This window comes from Ictalurus punctatus, chromosome 16 (assembly GCF_001660625.3).
Source record: "Ictalurus punctatus breed USDA103 chromosome 16, Coco_2.0, whole genome shotgun sequence".
Classification (NCBI taxonomy): Eukaryota; Metazoa; Chordata; class Actinopteri; order Siluriformes; family Ictaluridae; genus Ictalurus; species Ictalurus punctatus.
Window position 1 is genome coordinate 9786463 of NC_030431.2, and position 20687 is coordinate 9807149.

Genomic DNA, 20687 nt, shown 5'->3' on the forward strand with positions numbered 1-20687 from the left:
TGCATATTTGTGCTGTTGTGAGGGATTCTATTCAGGGGATTGAATAATTTTGAAAGTAAAAATCATTATAAGTTGCATTTTCAGTTGAACTTGGGGAAACCACTTGAAGCATTCATTGTGTTTAACTATTAAAAATTTATATATATTTGTTCATTGCAAACAGCTGAAAGTCTGTAAATTTTGACAATAAACCTGATTTGCAGTGGGGGTTGAATTATTTTGATTGCAACTGTACATACTGTATATTTCATCTTTTATTTAATATATTACATTTTCAGTGTGTCAAAAGCTTACACATGCTTTGTTAGTATCTGGTGACATTGCCTTTTAATTGCTTCAAATTAAATCAAATGGTTCCACAAGCTTCTGAGATCTCCAGAATTTTTGCTCATTATTTCTGAGAGAACTCAGGCACGTGGGCCTCCTTGCTCAAGAATGCAAAACAATCCCACAACAAAACAATCCCACAACATGATGCTGTCACCCCCATGTTTCACACAGATGACTCTCTTCTCATTTAAAAAAAAACCAAACAAACAAACAAACAAACAAACAAACAAACAAAAAAAACACCCTTTTCCCTCCATACACACAGCCCTGATCGTTATGGCCAGACAGTTACATTTGTTTGTTTCATTTGACCAGAGAACACTCCTCCAAAAGGCTGGCGATCACCTGCAAATTTCAGTCGAGCTTTTTTATACCAGTCTTGGAGCAGGGGCTTCTTCCTTTGCACGACAGCTTTTCAGGCCATGTCAGTGTGATACTCTCTAAGTGGTGAATGTACACACTTTGGTACCTAATGCCTCAAGCTCCTTCTCCAGTTAATTTGTTGCTGTCTTGAGGTTCAGGCGAACCTTTCATACCTTCTAAGTTATTTCATTCAGGAAAACTTGAACAGAATTTTCCCTGGAGAAAATCCCCTGTGAGCTCTGGGATTCCCCACTCAACATCTTGTTGGCTAAAAAACAACTACATTTTACACTAATACAGTCACAACGGTATTTGGGTAGTATATAGATAAAAAAAAATAAATAAAAAAGTACAATTAAAAGTGACCAATGATTGCTGGTTCAGGGAACAAAAGTGTGGACTGTACCATGTACATCCGTAGGCTGTTTACAACCAAGTAAAAGCCCAAACATGTCTGTTATATACGATATGTGTAGTTGTTTGCTTCTGACACCACCATAACAATGACATATCCCCAACATTAACAAGTACAGCTGAACGCAATGAATTTACTTAGTCGTTCGTATTTTGTTTCGAAACCTCCACCCTCGTTGACGAGATAATGGCTCATTCCGTACTTTCCGTAAACGGAAACTGCCCCGCTTCGTCACTGTTGCTGTTCTTGTGGTGAATGTTGCCAAGTCCGCGGTTTTACCACGTCCAGTGTAAATTTGAACCCCACGGCCGAGGCTTGAGCGTTTAGACTACACACGATTAATTGTTAGTCTTTGTGAACCGTAAGTGTAATTAATAAAAATTAATTCTAACTTAAGTTCATATTGAATAACAGAAACTTTACTTATGTGTCTCAGTAAAATGATCTGCTCGTTTTCAAACCTTTTTTAAATTATTTATTTATGATCATATTTAAAGTGAACCTATTATGGTTTTTCCAAATATTACCTTTCATGTAGCGTGTTATATAGCTGTTTGTGAATGTAAAAAGTTTCAAAAATCAAAGCGCACAACAGAGTTATTGACTCCGAAAAGAATGAACCGATTCTGAACAGCTGAAACGAGTCGTTAGTAATTCAAGACTTACTTCCTGTACTAACCTATGTAGGTTCGTAACAAAAAGCCCCACCTCTGGTCTCCATCACTGCTCGCTGACAGCTGTAGACCAATCACAACAAACTGAGACATCTGACCAATCAGAGCAGAGTATGCTCTCTGAAAGGAGGAGTTTAGAATGAATCCTTTAGAACTGATCATTTTAACAAGTCCTCTGTGACGGGGGTACTTGCGCGATTTAAATTATGAGCACATTAAAGTGTTTTTGACCTTGGATGCATGTAAATCCATAGTATGAGAACAAAATAAGGTTCAAAACCACAATAGGTGTGCTTTAATAATCTGAGACAATTTCAGGATTTTGGTGAAAGGAGTTTGAAGACGAAATCTGTGTGGTTTAAAATGCATAGTTACTATATATATATTTCAAAGTGGTTTTATTGTCATTTCAACCTTATACAGCTGGTACAGTACACAAAGAAACAAACAACGTTCCTCCAGGACCGTGGTGCTGCATAAAACAACACACTGACCACATGAGACGACACAGAACTAAATAAGACCTATAAACATTCTACAAAAAGTGCACATGCAAATGTGTGCAAACAACACAGGACAGTACAGTAATTACTAAAACAGGACAATGGGCACAGTAAGTGACAGTGTAGTGCCGAACAGTACACAGTTTTAGTGTGGAAGTGTCTGATATAACAGGTAGTGTAGAAGATAGGTGCAAAGGAGTAACAATATAATTAACAAATGGTATAAATGTAAACATAACATGCTATGACTGAGTATTCAGCAAATTAGCTTATACCAAATATGGAGATAGCAGTTATTGTGGTAGCAGCCAGGTAAAGTGGGTAATAGTGACAATAAATTAAATACTATATTTTTATAATACAGTAGCAACAAAAATGCAACAGAGTATATATTACTTTGTTAATACTACAATATATTTTGGGGATGATAGTCCTATTGTATCGAGTTAGGGTATTTGAAGTTTGCTGTTGCGTTGATGACGCAGATCTGGCAACCCTTCTCCTTCAGCCGCTTCAATAACATCACAGGGACTCTGGCGAAAGCGCGTGGGCTTTGAAGAGAACAACCGTTTACATCTTTTCAGGGTTTTTTTTTTTTTATATTTTAAAGTTCGTCACGAGGACTTTATTGATAACGTCAAATAAGGTAATATTGTTTTTTTGCCTTCCTTGTTCTTGTATTTTTCGAGAATGCTGCTCGGAAATGACTTCTTTTCGACGTTCATTTCAGGTGAACAGCAGCTGAATAACGGTCACGAACAAGTGCTCGGTCCCCGGAGCAGTGAAACGGTGCTAGCGAACGAGCTAACAAGTTAGTTTAGCCCTCTCCATCTCCTGTAGCTAGCAGTCCTCCGTGAACGTGTTTTTATTCAACAGCCGGTTGTTTCTAGCTCGATATGCTCAAACCAGCGGATATTGTGTAGGCTCGCTCCCGTTAGCTCAGCACAATTTACTTTAGCTTATAGGTAATAAAGTCGTTCTTGAATAATGGCAATACTTTCAACTAAATAAAAATAAAAAAAGAAAAGAAGAAAATGCATGATATTTTGGCGTTTAGTTAATACCGTCCCTCACTGCGTTTAAACTTTAAATAAAGGGCTTCTCCGAGCTAATTGTTTATCTGCGGTTCCTGATAAACAGCCGTGCTTCTTTCTATCATTCTATTCTATTCTATTCTATACTCTTCTATACTCTTCTATACTATTCCATTTTCTATTCTATACTATTATACTATTATTCTATACTATATTCTCTATATACATATACATATATATATATATATATATATATATATATATATATATATATATATATATATACTTTATTCAATATTCTATACTATTAGACTATTATTCTATACTATATTCTGTTCTATACTCTTCTATACTATTCCATATACCACCAAGCAGCTAAACATCAGCTTAATAATCTGGTTTATAGAGATAAATACAGGCAAGGTAAACTCTCTTTTTGTTACTGGGGCTATTGCAGTAGTGTCTCGTGCCTAAATGCTTATTTCAAAAATCATATTTGTGGTTTGTTCTGACATTTATCTCTTTTAAAGACCAGATTTCTTCTCTTTTAACAAAAACTGTTATTTTCATTGTTTTGAAAACTTAAGAGAAGGTTATAAGAAACAAAATGGCAGGCAGTGCAAGCAGATGCACTGTATCACAAATTCATATTCTGTAATAATGTTTTGGTCTGAACTTTCCCATATCGTGAAATGGATATTTTTTTTAGTCTTTTATCCACAATGCACTGGAATCTGTTGTGATCGCGTAGAAAGCACACTACTCGGATAGCATTTTACTTGTTAATTCCATTAGAACAAAGTTTAGTTTTAAATGCATTTGAATATTATTGAGCCTGTAAATTGATTTTGCCGTAGATTATCCACGCCTCGTCTGATGTGTTGTGCAGCGAGTAGCTGGTGCTGTAGTTATCACACCACTTGACTATGTTTACATGGACAGCAATAATCTAATTATAGACCTTATTCTGAATAAGACAATATTGTGATTAAGGTGTTTACATGAGTTATTCCTTTCATGTTCAGGTTTTACATGTTATAGAACATAGATTGATTAACGTCGCATGTCATTACGTCCCCACGCCACACCGTCCAACGTTCTCTCCAGAATTTCACGTATACAGTTCGTCTTCGTTACGGTACTGTATACAGTTTCGTTTTATTTTAAATTTTTACGAATGCTTCAAGTGCAGTTAATTATTTGTCATGCTGTATGTGCAAATAGAGGACTGCTTGAAGCTGTTTTTGAATCCAGATACTTACCTACATACATGTATTTCGCCTATTATATAGTAGGTAAGTACGCGCTTTTGGACTCTCTTGTTTGCCGTCAAACGGTTGAGCACTGCCGTGTGTGTGTGTGTGTGTGTGTGTGTGTGTGTGTGTGTGTGTGTGTGTGTGTGTCCTTTCGTAAAATGCGGTGTAAACTCACATGATGTTAATAGTGTGATTAAGGTGTTTACATGTCTATAATGCACTTCGATAATGCGACTAAAATAGGAATACTCCACTTGTCTTAATTCAATTTGTGTTTACTTCGAATATGACTAGATTAAGGTCATCAGTAATCACTTTACATGGTAGTTTATTAATCAGAGTAGTGTCTTAATCGGATTAATATTGGATTTTTGTTGTCCATGTAAACATACTGATTATGAAGGGCGATATGTTAAAGGGGTCATATCATGATTTTTAAACGTCAATCATTTTGTTTATTTGGTGTAATAGAATAGGTTAACGTGGAAACGCATTATTTGTCATATACTGTACATTGATAATGAGTCTTTATTGATCACATGTACATATGCACAGTGAAATTATTTTCTTCACATACGCCAGCATGTTAGGAAGTTGGGGTTAGATTGCAGCCATGATACAGCGCCCCTGGAGTAGAGAGGGTTAAGGGCCTTGCTCAAGGGCCCAGCAGCTTGGTAGAGCTGGGGCTTGAACTCCCGACCTTCCGATCAGAAACCTGGAGCCTTAATCACCAAGCTACCACTGCCACTTTATTGCAGTACCTCTATTCCCAGGCTGTCTGAAACGCTCCGGTTTCTCCAAAGCCCCTCCTTCCGAAAAGTCCAGAGTGCTCTGATTGGCCAGCTGGCCCATTGCGTTGTGATTGGCCAAAAATCTCAAGCGCGCGTCCAAAATGTAACGTACCTTGGCTTAGCTTCAGCCTCCAAGGCCTTTAAAACAATTCTAAGCTCCTAAGCAACATGTCGTCAGTTTTACCGTGTCATTTCGAACCCAAGTTAGATTCAGAAAATGCGGATGATCAAGCAGAACCAACTTTGCAAACGCAACTTGAGCAGGTTTCACAGTGGGAAGTTTTAACTTTATAACTCTCTTGCCTTTCAAATACGATGTAAATTCTGACACCCCACTGGCGGGCCATCCTGTCATTTGATTGCTATAAACAATATACAATCAGCATCACTGTCAGACCACCAACATACAAACAAACACTTACAAAAGTGAGGCAACTTAGCAAACTTGAGCTAGCATGTTAGCAGAGGTCTACATCTGAGCTACAACACAAAATTCCACATTTGAACAGTCAGTAGCGGATACTTCATAAAATAATCAAACGCACTTACAGGTTCTGATTCATAAGATCAAGCTTGTCCGAGCAAAGTGGGAATCGCCTCACTTTTAAGGAGTAGCCTTCGTGTGTAGCCTGCGTTGTACTCTCCCAGGTTCAGGAAGCTGTTTTCTGTAAAATACACTGTGCACAAGCAACCGTTTGAGTTGTACTGCTCAGGAACAGCGTTATAAATAAGCAGTAACCACTGATTCCTAATTTAGTCCATTTTCGGAAGGCTAAACAAAGGGTTTTCGCTTTCACACCAAAACACAGTGTCTCTGAGAAATGGTGCCTGAATTCACTGAAGCCCCACCTTCTTTCTTTGTGCCTGCCTTTGGGCAGGATTTTGCTAATAGTTCACGCTTTGACGTAGACATATTGCGGAAGTAATATCTGGACTTCGAACGACGCATTTGGGGCAGGTCTTGAGCAGTATTCTCTGTTAAATAGAATAAATCCCTTTGGGGGAGACTGTGAGCTTTGTGACTTTGCAGATCTTCTACATGCACAAACAGATAAATTACTCACCCAAACAAAAGGAAAACATTAAAAATCATAATATGACTCCTTTAAAAAAGTAAAAAAAAAAAAAATATCCTGCATACCAAATGAAAGCTTGTGTTATGTGAAAATCAATAAGGAATAGGGTTTTCCCTCTCATTTGTCTGATTGTTGATCTTACTTGTCCAGGCAATTATCAATAAAAAAGCAAAAAAAAACAAACTAATAATCTGATCTGTCCACCTCTGTCAGAATATAAGCTCCATTTGTGACTTTGTAAATTTACTTGAGTATGAGTAAAAAATAACATTACTCCCATCTCCACCATCATCAAAGTATCTTTTGATTAAATACTTTATTCACAAACTTTTTAACTGTCTACTTGTGATCTGATTCATCCAAGACAGGCGTTAATACCAGCTACAGTCCCCTCTGAAAGTATTGGAATGGCAAGGCCATTTATTTATTTATTTATTTATTTATTTATTTACATTTCCTGATATTTACATCTCGATGTGATGAAAAGCTTACAACATGCCACCATTTGTTTGAACCCACACATTTTTCAGGTGATCAAAAATACTGGAACATGTGACTGATGGGTCTTGCCCAGGTGTGTCCTGTTAGTTTAATTAAGTATTTAATAGTTCTGAATGTCTACTCTTGGTTTGAGCCCTGGATTTCACCTGTGAAGACTGCATTTGTTGTTAAAATGGATAAACCAACATGAAGACTAAAGAGCTGTCATGAAAAGCAAACCATTTTGAAGCCGAGAAAAGAGGGTAAATCAATCAGAGCTATTGCACAAGCATTAGGCATAGCCAGTACAGCAATTTGCATTGTCTTGAAAAAGAAAGAGACCGCTGGTGTACCAACAACCCGACATAGAACAGGTCAGCCAAAGAAAACCACAGCAGTTGATGACAGAAACATTGTGAGAGCTGTGAAGAAAACCCCAAGAACAACAGTCAGTGACATCTCCAACAACCTCCACAGGGTAGAGGTGAAGGTATCACAATCCACCGTTCGAAGACTATTTCAAGAGCAGAAATATAGAGGCCATACCACAAGATTCAAACCACTTATAAACAGTTAGAATCAGAAAGCCAGATTGGAATTCGTAAAGAAATACAGAGATAAGCTAGAAAAGTTCTGAAACCAAGATTAACCTCTATCAAAGTGATGATATCAAACAGGCCAAAGTATGAAGAAAGAAAGGATCTGCTTATGATCCAAAACATACAAGCTCAACTGTGAAACATGGTGGAGGTAGTGTCATGCCTTGGGCTTGCATTGCTGCTTCTGGAACACTCTCACTAATCTTTATCAATGATGTAACTCATGATGGTAGCAGCAGAATGAATTCAGAAGTTTATAGGAACATTTTGTCTGCCAATTTACAGAGAAATGCATCGATTCTAATGAGGAGGAACTTCATCATGCAGCAAGACAATGACCCATAACACACTGCCAACACAACACAGGACTTTATCAGGGGGAACAAGTGGAAGGTTTTAGACTGGCCAAGTCAACCACCAGACCTTAACCCAGTTGATCAGCATTTCACCTCCTGAAGAGGAGACTGAAGGGAGAAATCCTCTGAAACAAACAGCAAGTTCCAATACTTTTGCTCCTCAAAAAATTGCGTGGTCTGCCACAAAAGGTTGTTGCCAAGTTGTTTAACACAGAACTATGAACTGTTTAAACAATCAGTCTTACAGGGCATACCTGGGCAACAAGAAACACCTGTCAATCACATGTTCCAGTATTTTTGATTACCTGAAAAATGTGTGGGTGCAAACGAACACATCTAGATGTAAATATCAGGAAATGAAAGTTGAAACTCTGTCATCTCGTGTTCTTCTTGTGGTCTGAAACCCAAATGTCTTCAGTGTACAGCATAAAACAACAGAATTTGCCTTGCTGTTCCAGTACTTTTGGCGGGGACTGTATAAGTTTGTTCTGAGATACAAAGTGTACGTGTAAGACAAAACTGGACCTGGAAGTGTTTTTATTAATTAATTTATTTACATTACTTCTGTACAGGTGCAATGGTTGAAGAGGAACAATTTGTGAATATAGACTTAAATGATGACAACATCTGCACCATCTGTAAGCTGGACACAGACACGGGAACTCTGTCCTTTTGTCACGTCTGCTTTGAGCTGAGCATAGAGGGTAAGTGTTTGTGCTGGGGAACTTTGGTATAGAAATAAAATAGAAGAACGTCAACTGGACCTGTTTTGTCTGTTTAGGTTATATAGCTAAATGTGAATGCTCCACATTCTTCATTGATCAGTATCTGAGTCTGCTGTTTCCGTGCTTGATCTAAAAAAGGACAGTGCCATTGTTTGGCCACATTGATTTTCTAAAAGAAACTGTTTTATTTTTATGTCCTATACAGGTTTAGCAGGTTTTTAAAGTTGTCCTGCAGCGACTTCTGACTGCTGCAGGCATGAGCTTTAAACATCCCTGCTGTTGTAGAATTGATACAGTTTTGGCGTCTTATGAAAATGAACACAAAACTATGCTGAAACATTTATTTGCTATAGATTTACAAGTGTGAAGGTAAATAATGAGGAGAAACCAGAGTGCCTCATGTGTGGCAGAGTTTTTGTACGCTGTGAAAACAGAGGACACAGATATTTCTTTGCATATGCACTGAAAATGTTCCCTTCGCAAGCTCGGAGCAGCACACTTCAGGCCATGTGATTATAGGAAAATAGTACACTTTGGGATGATAACAGTAACACCTTTGTGTCGGGCTGCATCACACCGGCCCGCCGCGTTACCTTATGCGTTGTTCAAAACTGGATGTGATGTGAAATGAAATGAAATGTGTCCATTCAAGCACACCTTCTGATGGTTTGAAAAGTTGTCAAGAAATTGTAACACGCACGTCCCACTAGACTGGTAAGTCAGCTCAAGAAATATTCCTTTGTTTTTAAATGTTACAGACATATCCAAAAATCTTCAAACGGTACAATAGTACTAAATTTTAAATCTTGAATACAAACTGTTCAGGAGTTAGATATTTTTAACATAATAAAAACTGTCCCTCCAGGATTGAGTGATTTTAGTGATTGCAGCAATTAATGCAAACTCAAGGAAACTCCACAATATTCGCAGGAGCTTGAAATTTTTTTATATTACCGCAGATTTTCCCCACGTTTCTGCCAAGACGCATAATGTGACGTCCTCAGAAAGCACATTCAGCCAAAGTCCTCTTCGATTCACATGCATCAAACATGAGTACAGCTAAAAGGTCTCACTTACCAACAAGCATCACCTCAAATGTCCGTGCAAAACAATGTTGTGCAAAAGTAGTTCTGCAAAAATGTTGCATCACAGATTTTTGAAAGAAGCCGCAGGAAAACTCGAGCATTTTTGGCTGCAGCGATCACTAAAAAACTTAACAAATTCCTGTATAAAGGGCTTTATCATGTAATTTCATTCTGTCCGTGTCCATATGATAGAGGACGTAACTTCCAAGAATAAACTGGCAGCTTGACATACACAGTTCATGCTGTAGCACATTCCCATTTTCATCATAGTTACAAAACCTTTACATAGCGTACTGTGTTACTGTTGCTGGGCGACGAGAGAAGCTCAGTTCCTACAACCTTGAAATGTAGTATTAAAGTGATTTGTGCACAAATATTTTCAATACATCTAAGGTCTTTTTGTTGAAATTGAGGATGTACTTCTGCAGTACGTAACGTAGACTGGTTTTGCTTCTTGCACAACTGTTAACAGACTGTTTACAGTGTGACATTGGTTAGTTTTATTTCATTTTGCAGAAACTCATCAAAGTAACAACACTAAACTTGTAATGTATGTCGTCGTACCTAAAGTGGGTCATGAGCATGTATCAGGGTCATACAAGGTGCTTGAAGTGCTTGAATTTGGCTTTTTGGAATTTAAGTACTTTAAAACCTTCATTTTATATCTAGTGGTGATTTAGAAAGTGCTTGAATTATAAAATGTCAATGAATACGAAATCTCTAAATAACTTTAGTGTTTATTTTTGACAGAACACAAATACAATCTTAGAATCACTTAAAATATGACACCCCGCTGCACCCCCCATCCCCCCTGTCCTCCCGCTACTCACTCACTCATTTTGACAAACAGTTCTGGTCCACTTTGCAGACCCCTTTAGTGACTTTTTATTTTATTTTATTTCCACTCAAAAAGCACCTAGCGACTAATCTAGCGAATTTTTGGGCAAACCTTAGCTACTTTCCATAGAAGAGAGTTGCTAGTACTGCCCAGTGAGTGCGAGGTCCTGCTTTCCCACCGTAGATGCACTGTGCAGACACGCGCTTCTCTCTCGCTCTCAGTGAAGGGCAACACAATCCATGTGAGAAAAAAAATACGAGAGGCATTCTTTCCCTTCTTTCTCTCGGAGTGATCATTTTACATGTAAATATAGCCAAAATCACAGCACAGCTGTTGTATTTAATTTGTGTATGATGATTTTGTTAGTAGACGTTGTGGTTATAAATCTGGATATTAGCAGTGCTGAGCAGCAACTTAGAAATGGCTTGGAAGTGACTGCTGGTTAACATGTAGTCTTAATGGGCCGTGTTACAGTCACTATTTCATACTCATTCCGTTGTCTGACAACAGAAACAGTAACATACATAAATAAATAAGAACAGCTTTATTGGGAATTCGGCTGTATTAAAATACAGTATGTGAGTACAGAGGAGGAACGAAGCAAACGTATGTAAAGAGCTGGCACTAGGCAGAACGCAAATACAATGAAGTGACGTAATTAATGTTAATTAGTGCATGACGCCATTTACATTTATTCATTTCGCAGACACTTTTATCCAAAGCAACTTACAAATGAGGAAATACAAGCAATGCGATATATCAAGCAGAGAACAATACAAGTAGTGCTACCATATAAGATTTATAATTGAGATCTAGAGAAGTGCACAGATTAGAGGTGTAAGAGCCAGAGTAAGATGGCTTTTTTAATAATATTATAATATTGTGTAATATAATAAAGTGTACAGCTTGTGTAACAGTGTAAATTTGCTGTCCCCTCAAAATAACTCAACACTCAGCCAATAATGTCTAAACTGCTGGCAATAAAAGTGAGTACACCCCTAAGTGAAAATGTCCAAATTGGGCCCAAAGTGTCAATACTTTGTGTGGCACCATTATTTTCCAGCACTGCCTTAACCCTCTTGGGCATGGAGTTCACCAGAGCTTCACAGGTTGCCTCTTACACTCCTCCATGACGACATCATGGAGCTTGTGGATGTTAGAGACCTTGTGCTCCTCCACCTTCCGTTTGAGGATGCCCCACAGATGCTCAATAGGGTTTAGGTCTGGACACATGCTTGGCCAGTCCATTACCTTCACCCTCAGCTTCTTTAGCAAGGCAGTGGTCGTCTTGGAGGTGTGTTTGGGGTCGTTATCATGCTGGAATACTGCATACTGATCATGCTCTGCTTCAGTATGTCACAGTACATGTTGGCATTCATGGTTCCCTCAATGAACTGTAGCTCCCCAGTGCCGGCAGCACTCATGCAGCCCCAGACCATGACGTGGTTGCCGCCACAGACACTTGACACCATCTGAACCAAATAAGTTTATCTTGGTCTCATCAGACCACAGGACATGGTTCCAGTAATCCATGTCCTTAGTCTGCTTGTCTTCAGCAAACTGTTTGTGGGCTTTCTTGTGCATAATCTTTAGAAGAGGCTTCCTTCTGGGACGACAGCCATGCAGAGCAATTTGATGCCGTGTGCGGCATATGGTCTGAGCACTGACAGGCTGACCCCCCACCCCTTCAACCTCTGCAGCAATGCTGGCAGCACTCATACGTCTATTTCCCAAAGACAACCTCTGGATATGACGCTGAGCACTTACACTCAACTTCTTTGGTCGACCATGGCGAGGCCTGTTCTGAGTGGAACCTGTCCTGTTAAACCGCTGTATGGTCTTGGCCACCGTGCTGCAGCTCAGTGTCAGGGTCTTGGTAATCTTCTTATAGCCTAGGCCATCTTTATGTAGAGCAACAATTGTTTTTTTCAGATCCTCAGAGAGTTCTTTGCCATGAGGTGCCATGTTGAACTTCCAGTGACCAGTATGAGGGCATGTGAGAGCGATGACAGCAAATTTACATTCATTCACACCTGAGACCTTGTAACACTAACAAGTCACATGACACCGGGGAGGGAAAATGGCTAATTGTGCCCAATTTGGACATTTTCACTTAGGGGTGTACTCACTTTTGTTGCCAGCGGTTTAGACATTAATGGCTGTGTGTTGAGTTATTTTGAGGAGACAGCAAATTTACACTGTTACACAAGCTGTACACTCACTACTTTACTTTGTAGCAAAGTGTCATTTCTTCAGTGTTGTAGCATGAAAAGATATAATCAAATATTTACAAAAATGTGAGGGGTGTACTCACTTTTGTGAGATACTGTACATGCCAAAAAATGTCTAAATCAGAACGAGAATCTCTTAAAATGAATCCTGACTGGACTGTGTACTCCATCATTCATCACCTTGATGTCTGTGTGCTGACCTTGTTCAAAAACTGTGGACGTGAATGTCACGTGATCCGCACCAGGTAGTACACAGAACTGGCCAATTGAATGCAGAAAATGGTTGTGCTGACTACATGCTTCACCCACTGTTGAGAAGGAAGAAATGGGGAGAAATGAGTGAGTAGGCTGAGAGAGAGAGTGAGAGGGACAAAATGAATGCAAGGAGAGAGGCTGAGCAAAAAAAAACAAAACACTGTGGTTTGATATGGACATGCACAGTAACAAGCAAACACGAGCAGTCCGACCACAAACGTTGTGCTACAAATGAAAGCAGACAGTAAAGTAGTCTCGTGCAGCAGTGACTCACTTCAGGGGAAGACTGCCCACGTCACTGCTCGTGTCCAGCATGACATCACACAGTGCCATTCACATGGTCCGGGCAGAGCTGCAGAGCATTCTCACCCCCCTGCCTCCTACACTACCTGTTCCCTCCTGGATTTCTTTAACATGGTAGCTACAGCACAGGCCCCATTTACACATGCCCACCTACTCAGGTGTGTTGTATTTGAATCGCGTTTCGATAAGATTTTAACCACAGACATTTACACTTTTTCTGGTCAGACTGAATGAAGTCTGTTAGCTGTATTGCTGTTATTATGCTCCTTACATTTGAACACAATCTTCTATTGTTTTTCTTTATTTTTAGTTATTTTATGAATAAGATTTACCAAATCAAAAATAGCTGTATTTTTCTTCGTGCTGTTTGTAAAACCACCACCATCAGCATTGACTGTTGGGAAGGGTTTTGATGTGTGTTAGAAATACAGATGCAGTTACGCTTGTATAACTTGTGGCTAACATGCACCTCCGGAAGGACTTTGAGCAATTGCAAATCTGTTTTGATTGTATTTACGCACTAGATAATCCCTATCTGGATATAAACCTGATACACATGAAATGGCCACGTGTAAATGCACTCACGGATCCCTTTATCCACACACTTGTACACTCATGGTGCCATACATAATACTTACAGATAGGCTGAATCATACAAAGAAGGGCTGTTGGTGAAATTATCATTATTATTTTTTTTTTCTCTCCACATAAAGTTTTATTTCCTTGCATTTAGTTATGCTAATGTAATTAATCTTCCCGGTGAGCTTTGAATTCTTATACATGATTGCATGGTCCTTGATTTCCAGGTTGGAGTTATGTATTCATTGTGTCTTGAATTTCTGCTAGGAAATGTATGTACGTTTGTCCCTGGTTGTCAGTGGTTAAAATAACAGTGGCTATTTTTAATCATTTGCTGCTGTGCTTTGTTCTCCTGCACTTCAGCTGTTTCCTCTTGCAGCTGTGATGTCTGGTAACCGAGCAAAGTGTGGTCTGACTGCACAGCCTGACCAAGACAAGCATTGGGAGCAGTTTGGCTTAGATTCCTTCATTGTAATATTTGTGTCATAAATGTTTCAACATTTCGCACACAGTGGTTGATTGATTAGTAATGAAAATGACAGATTTTTGCATGGTAGCTGATGAGAATAAAATTCTTTCGCATGTGCTGTTGAAGGAAAATAATAAATGTGATGCAGTCAGATGCAAAGCTGATTATTTTCCAATAACTACACATCCTGAGGTGTTTAATTCTTCATATACCACAGCAATTTGCCAACGATTTAGTAAAAAGTGTTAAAGAATGATACAACATGCTTCTCAGTCCGTACAGGATTCACAGGTTTTTTTGTGATTTTTCCGGCCAAAAATGCTTGATTTTGCTGCGGCTTTTTTCAAAATTGCAGTTGTACAGAATTGTTTTTGCATGGTCCTTCACAGTGATGTTTGTTGGTAGATGAGACTGTTGACCTTCACTCATGTTCACTGCATGTGAATTGAAGGGGGCTTTGGCTGAATGCACGTTGTGACTATGTCACGTGACGTGTCTTGGCCAAAAATCTGCGGTCATTTTGGAAAATTGCAACCTCCCATGAATATTGTGGCATTTCCTTGATTTTGCTTTCGTTTCTGCGGCTTTTTATCTGTTTTGAGTTACATGTAATGTTGTGGAATGTCCACAAAGCAAGATAAGCTATTAATAGTCATTCCCTCGCCAGCCCCCCCCCCCCCCCCCCCCCCCCCCCCCCAAGCTAATAAGATGGGGGGGGGAATGCAGACTGTCTCAAAGACTTTCATAAATTTTAAATAGGCACCTTTTTACAGAAGGCTTCCCCAGAGTAATATAAACACTGTTAAATAACAATACAGTTCAACATTACTTTAGAAATGATAATGTATTCGAAGGAGCGGATTAATATGTACCCGTCACTTGCCTTGCAGCCAACACGGTCATAGCTCAAGGGTTCCTTAACTAGGGGTCAGGGCATCAGGTCACCTGATTTACAAATGGGGTTGCAAGAGAAACTCACCCTCCTCTATTGTTTCAACCATTCATTTATTTTACAAATTAATATTTAGAAATATAGAAGATTTTGTGTTGTAATATTTTGAAATCTTTCTGGGAGTCACATTCAGACAAGCCACATTTAAATGAAGAGTGCACATGTTATTTTAGTCTTTTTCACTATCCTGACCTCCTGCAGTAGTGTAGTTCTGAAATAAAAATGGACAATGTACCCCCACGAACAAGCTAGTATAGTGTCCCAAATCGCGCGCTTGTGTACTATTCTGGATGGTTTCTTTTTACAGGTAGTGTTTGAATTAAAAAAAAAACTTTTCCAGAATTTTAAATCTTTCAAGATGTACATAAGATACACAGTGAGTGTGTGAAAAATGCTACTCGTGTTGCCGCTGCTTCTGCATGCTCACGGAAAGTCAGAAGGCAAATATAAACCAGGCTACTTTGCATGGAGCGGTTTCACACCAACCTCGCCATGGATTAATTTCCTATAACAACACAACAATTCCCACTAGACCGCTACACTGGTGCAAGAAATATTCCTTTTGGTTTTTAGTAATTTACATTACACATGTTTGTTGCTAGCATAGTAAAATGTTTAAATGTCACAGTAGTCCTATATGATAAATGCGTAATGTCTGTCTGGGGTTGTTTGGGAACCCCTGTCATAACTGGTTATAGAAAATTAATCAACACCTTTGGACAAATTCGATTGGGTTATATGGCTACTACCAGCAATGTTGTCATCTCAGTGCTTACTGTTAAAACTGGAAAAGGTGGCTTTTTTAAAGTAAGTGTAATGAATCCAATGGATACATCAGCCACACTTACTCTTGCCGTCTCATTTCATTTCGTTCTAGCCTGTGTTTAGTACTTGTAACATATTATTATGTTTTTTTAATCGAATTTGTCTTTGTACATGTAAAATGGATAGTGTTTTTGTGTCTTTTTATGCTTATGGTAATGTGCTTTTATTTTTGTTGCAATTAAGAGTTCTGTTTGAGGCACATTCTGTTAAATCTTAACAAAGAGCAATTCATGTTGAACTGGTGTGCTTTGTCCCCCCCCCCATTTTGCGTTGACTTGATTTCATTGATCGGTCATGCCTAATTCACCAGGCTTTGCTCACTGTAAATGTATACTGTGAAGTTTTTACTTAAGGAAGTACTTAAAAGCTTACAAAAAGCTTAATGTTGAAGATGAGGTCATCGTCGCTGAAAATATTCACGGAACAAATCTTCAGGAAGCAATTTGCTCACCAGCTTTTGTGCTTATTATATCCAGAATGCAGTGAGGGGAAAAAAAAATCTTTGGCTGTTGCCTAATCCTTCTTGTTATTTCATGCCCATCTGCTGTAATTGGTCCATAATCACATGGGATTTTGGGTGAGCAATCACTCATGAGTCTGCTTATGTTTTGGGCTTCACCAAAGGGAGGATGAGTGCACAGTGGGCACATATGAGTGCTGTTTTGAAGCCTAGACTGAGTAATGGAGCAGCCTTAGACCTTGCTGACCTGGCCGATGCACATTCATGCTTATTTAAAAACTTGTATCATAAACATGCCATTTGTACAGGAATTTGTATTTGTAGATGGTAACTGTACTAAAAAGCTATCATACGAGACGGCTTTGTGGGACAGTCTTTACTTTGTGTTCAAATGTGAATGTATATCATGCATATGATTATCACAGTGTCACTGTGTTGCAAATGATCTGTACACTTTAACTTGAATGGATCATATTATATACAAAAACCATAGTATGCATTTTCATGACTTCATTGTAGTGTTTCCAATATTGATTATAGATGAAAATTTTAGGATACTCTAGACTTTAACACTCTAGCACTGTTGTATGTGATGGATCATGTGTGTGTTTGTCTGCATGCTCCCTGTTTGTTTATGCAGCTGTTGACTGCACTTTATACTGTATGTAGCAATGAGTTACTGTTTTCGACCATGACTGTTGACCTGTTTTAAATGCACGCGCACACACACACACACACACACACACACACAATATGTTCCCGGTTCAACAAAATGGGTCAAGGATCCAGTGTCCTATTTTGTCTGCTAAGCAGAACTGAAAAACACAGGTTGATCCACCAGCTGTAAAAAGTGCACATTTACGGTCCTTAGTGAGCAACATGATGAACATTACTGTAACATGAATATGATTTCCCTTTTTCTAGAAATAGAATCCTCCATTTATGACTGTTGCATAAAGTCAAAAGAAACATTTTGTGCAACTGAAGTTTAGAAGACTTTTCTGTAGTACTTTCTCAGTACAAGACCAGATCAGTGGTATGCGTTATCACTGAAGCTACTGACACTAATTTTAGCTTAACTGCACAGATAAGCAGTTTAATAAAGAAATAGGTGAGTGAGAGATTCATATACTTGGACAGTCATGTGAAAAAATAAGTACGCCCCATGGAAATCGTTGGCTTTCTTGACACATTTGGACAAGCAAACATTTGATCATCTTTTGAAACAGTGCCTATTAATGAAGTTATGAAAGATAATGAAGATATAGTTGAACAAAACCATGAGGAACATGAACTTTTTCAATCATTTATTCAATTATTCAATTATTTTAATCAATTATTTATTTATACACTAGATGTGATTCTGTGGAAAAAGTAAGTACAGCTTCCTTGGCGTCAGAAGCTAGTATTGCCCCCTTTAGCAGAAATGCAGAAATTTGGCTTGCTGTAATTATTGACCACTCTTCTGTGTTTGAGGGTTTTCTTGCATGCGCTGTCCGTTTCAAAACCCTCCACGACATTTAAATGGGATTCAAATCCGGGCTTTAACTACGCCATTCCATAACCCTCCATTTTTTTTCTTTTTGAGCCATTGCTTGGTGGATTTGCTAGTGTACTTAGGATAAACCCCAAACCATAACATTTCCACCACCGTAATTCACAGTTAGTATGAGGTATTCTCCTAAAAAGCTGTCTGTGCCAAACATGTCTGCTATTACTGTGGCCAAACAACTTTGATTCATCTTTCCTCAGCACATTATTCCACATTATTCCAAAAGACCTGGTCTTTGCCTATATGCTCATTGGCAAAGTGTAGTCTTGCAAAGGCTTTTTCCTGGCACGCCTCCCATGCAGGTCAAATCTCTTTCTGATTGTAGAAGCATGCACTTTGACACAACAGTTGCAAGACTTACTAGCAGATCCTTTTGATGAAATTTTGGGGTTCTTGGAGACACTTTTTTGCACAAGATGGTCTGCTCTTGGCTTGAATTTGCTGGGATGGCAAACTGGCAGTCATTTTAAATCTGTGCCATTTGTAGATTATTTTCCTTAGAGTGGAATGATGTGTTTCAAATCATTTTAAGATCTTTTTAAATCCCTTGCCAGACTCATAGGCTTCCACAACCTTTTTTCTGAAAGCCTTACAGAACTCTTTAGATCTTAGAGGTGTATAAATAAGACAGGTTCCACCTGCACTCCCTAAACAGGTTCTAATCACTGGTACCCAATCTTGAACACTGGATTCTACTTTTATGGATTATGGATCAATGTAGGGCTGTACTTACTTTTTCCATGTGACTGATCTGTTTTTTGTTCATTTAAATTGTGAAAATCACTACAAAATGTCATTTTTATGTTATATATTATATCAACTTTATTAATAAGCACCGTTTCAAACAGCATCAAATGTTTGCTTGTCAAAAAAACCCAAAAAATGTTTCCTTATTTTTTAACATGACTGTATACTTGTGTGTATATAAGCCTGTCATGATAACTACTTTTGTTGGACGATATACTGTACCAAATAACTGCAATAAACAATATTATTGTCATTTTAAGACCATTTTATGCCACTTATGTAACAATAATATAATTGGATAATAATGCAAGTACACCCTACCCTACACCCTAATATCCTAAATAAATGAAACATAAACACAACTAAAGCAATACATAAAATGTAATACCATATTGTGAATTCTTTATGCTTTAGTTATTCATTGTCTGTGTTTTAGTGTTTCATGTAATTGTTGTGACAGGCCTACTCATATACTGCCTCTTGATTGAAGTTGGTTATAAATAAATAAATAAACGGGGGGAAACCGAAGCTATTAAAATGTTCTCTAGTGTAATGCTTTTCTATTATAATAATAATAATCTGTAGATTTCTATAATACTGTGTGATGCTTTTCTATTTAAAGAACAGGATTAAAGCTGCTTGCTCATGAGTTCTACTTTTAAAAGCATTTACTACACATTCTACAAATCCTTTTAACCTCTGTCCAAACATCATTCCACCCGCTCAATAGATTTTCATTGGTAGCATACAAATTTCATTTACAAGCATCCATTCTTGTTGGTGGAGCTGTAATGCGTTGGTGTATTATGTCCTTTGTACTTTGTCAGAACCATCCTGGCATATTAATTCACTGAAAATGTTTAACCACAACCAAACCCACATGGTGATGCCGGCTTCAGTAGTGGCTTGTAAACATAAACAATATAGCTTCATTCTTGAAGTTTGCACTGGCTTAAGCTCAGAAAAGGCTTTAATATTTAATGTAATCTTTATAGTGGTCAGTAGAAGCAACATCAGTCAGTTCCCAAGTTACGGTGTTATGTTTTCTTAGGCCTTCCTTTCTTCTGCTTTGCACAGTGATGTGTGTGAAATTTCCAGTCGAAGGATCATCTCTGTGATATTGAGGTTTGGTTGTGTTCTGCAGATGGTTGTTGGTAGTGATTGACTTTTATTGCAGATGGTCTAGTTTTTCTTATCCATTTACTCTGTGTTCTGGTGTGAAATTTGGCATGAAAATTAAAGGAAGGAAATTCATTATGAACGATTTGCATGTCCTTGTATACATAACAAAAAGATAACCCCTCCCCACCCCCCAATTATTTTTCTTTCTCTTAAAGATATTTTTCAGAATTACCTATCCACTAGAGATGCACCTATATATCGGCCGATAAAGGCTATTTTTCCCGCTATCATTTAAAAACATCATATTATCAGGGCCGATTATATCCTGTCAATCAAAAGAGGGCGGGAAAACACATTGAATTCATGCTGTGTGTAAAGAAGATGTCTCTTGTGTGGAATGACATCAAAACTGCAGTTTGTAAGCTCCGTAATCTCTGCACTGGAAGTGAGCAGCAGCGAAACGGGAGTTTCAGTGTCGAGTCAAACCAACACCCCCCCCGCGCGCTTCTCCCACTGAATTAAAGGGCCAGTACACCGCTGAAAAATTTAAATGAAGATGAGTTGAGTAAAAAGGTATATGTTGCACAGAAAAAATATTTGTAGAGTACTATATTTCATGTGCACTTAATGTTAATGAGTTAATATCATCAAAACAATTTTTATATTA

At 38.3% G+C, this 20687-nt stretch overlaps 1 protein-coding gene across 2 annotated transcripts in view; it reads left to right on the forward strand.

Annotated features, from left to right (window-relative positions):
- The first annotated feature begins 2721 nt into the window (after positions 1-2721).
- The window catches only part of c16h21orf91 (chromosome 16 C21orf91 homolog), a 32595-nt gene continuing 14629 nt past the window's right edge, over positions 2722-20687 (forward strand). The window contains exons 1-3 of one of the 2 annotated variants that reach the window (XM_017488523.3): positions 2722-2931; positions 3016-3096; positions 8450-8581. In XM_017488523.3, coding sequence (XP_017344012.1) covers positions 8455-8581 — 127 coding nt within the window. In that variant the 5' untranslated portion in view covers positions 2722-2931; positions 3016-3096; positions 8450-8454. The remainder of the gene's footprint in view (positions 2932-3015; positions 3097-8449; positions 8582-20687) is intronic. The other variant, XM_017488522.3, reaches the window with a different exon arrangement.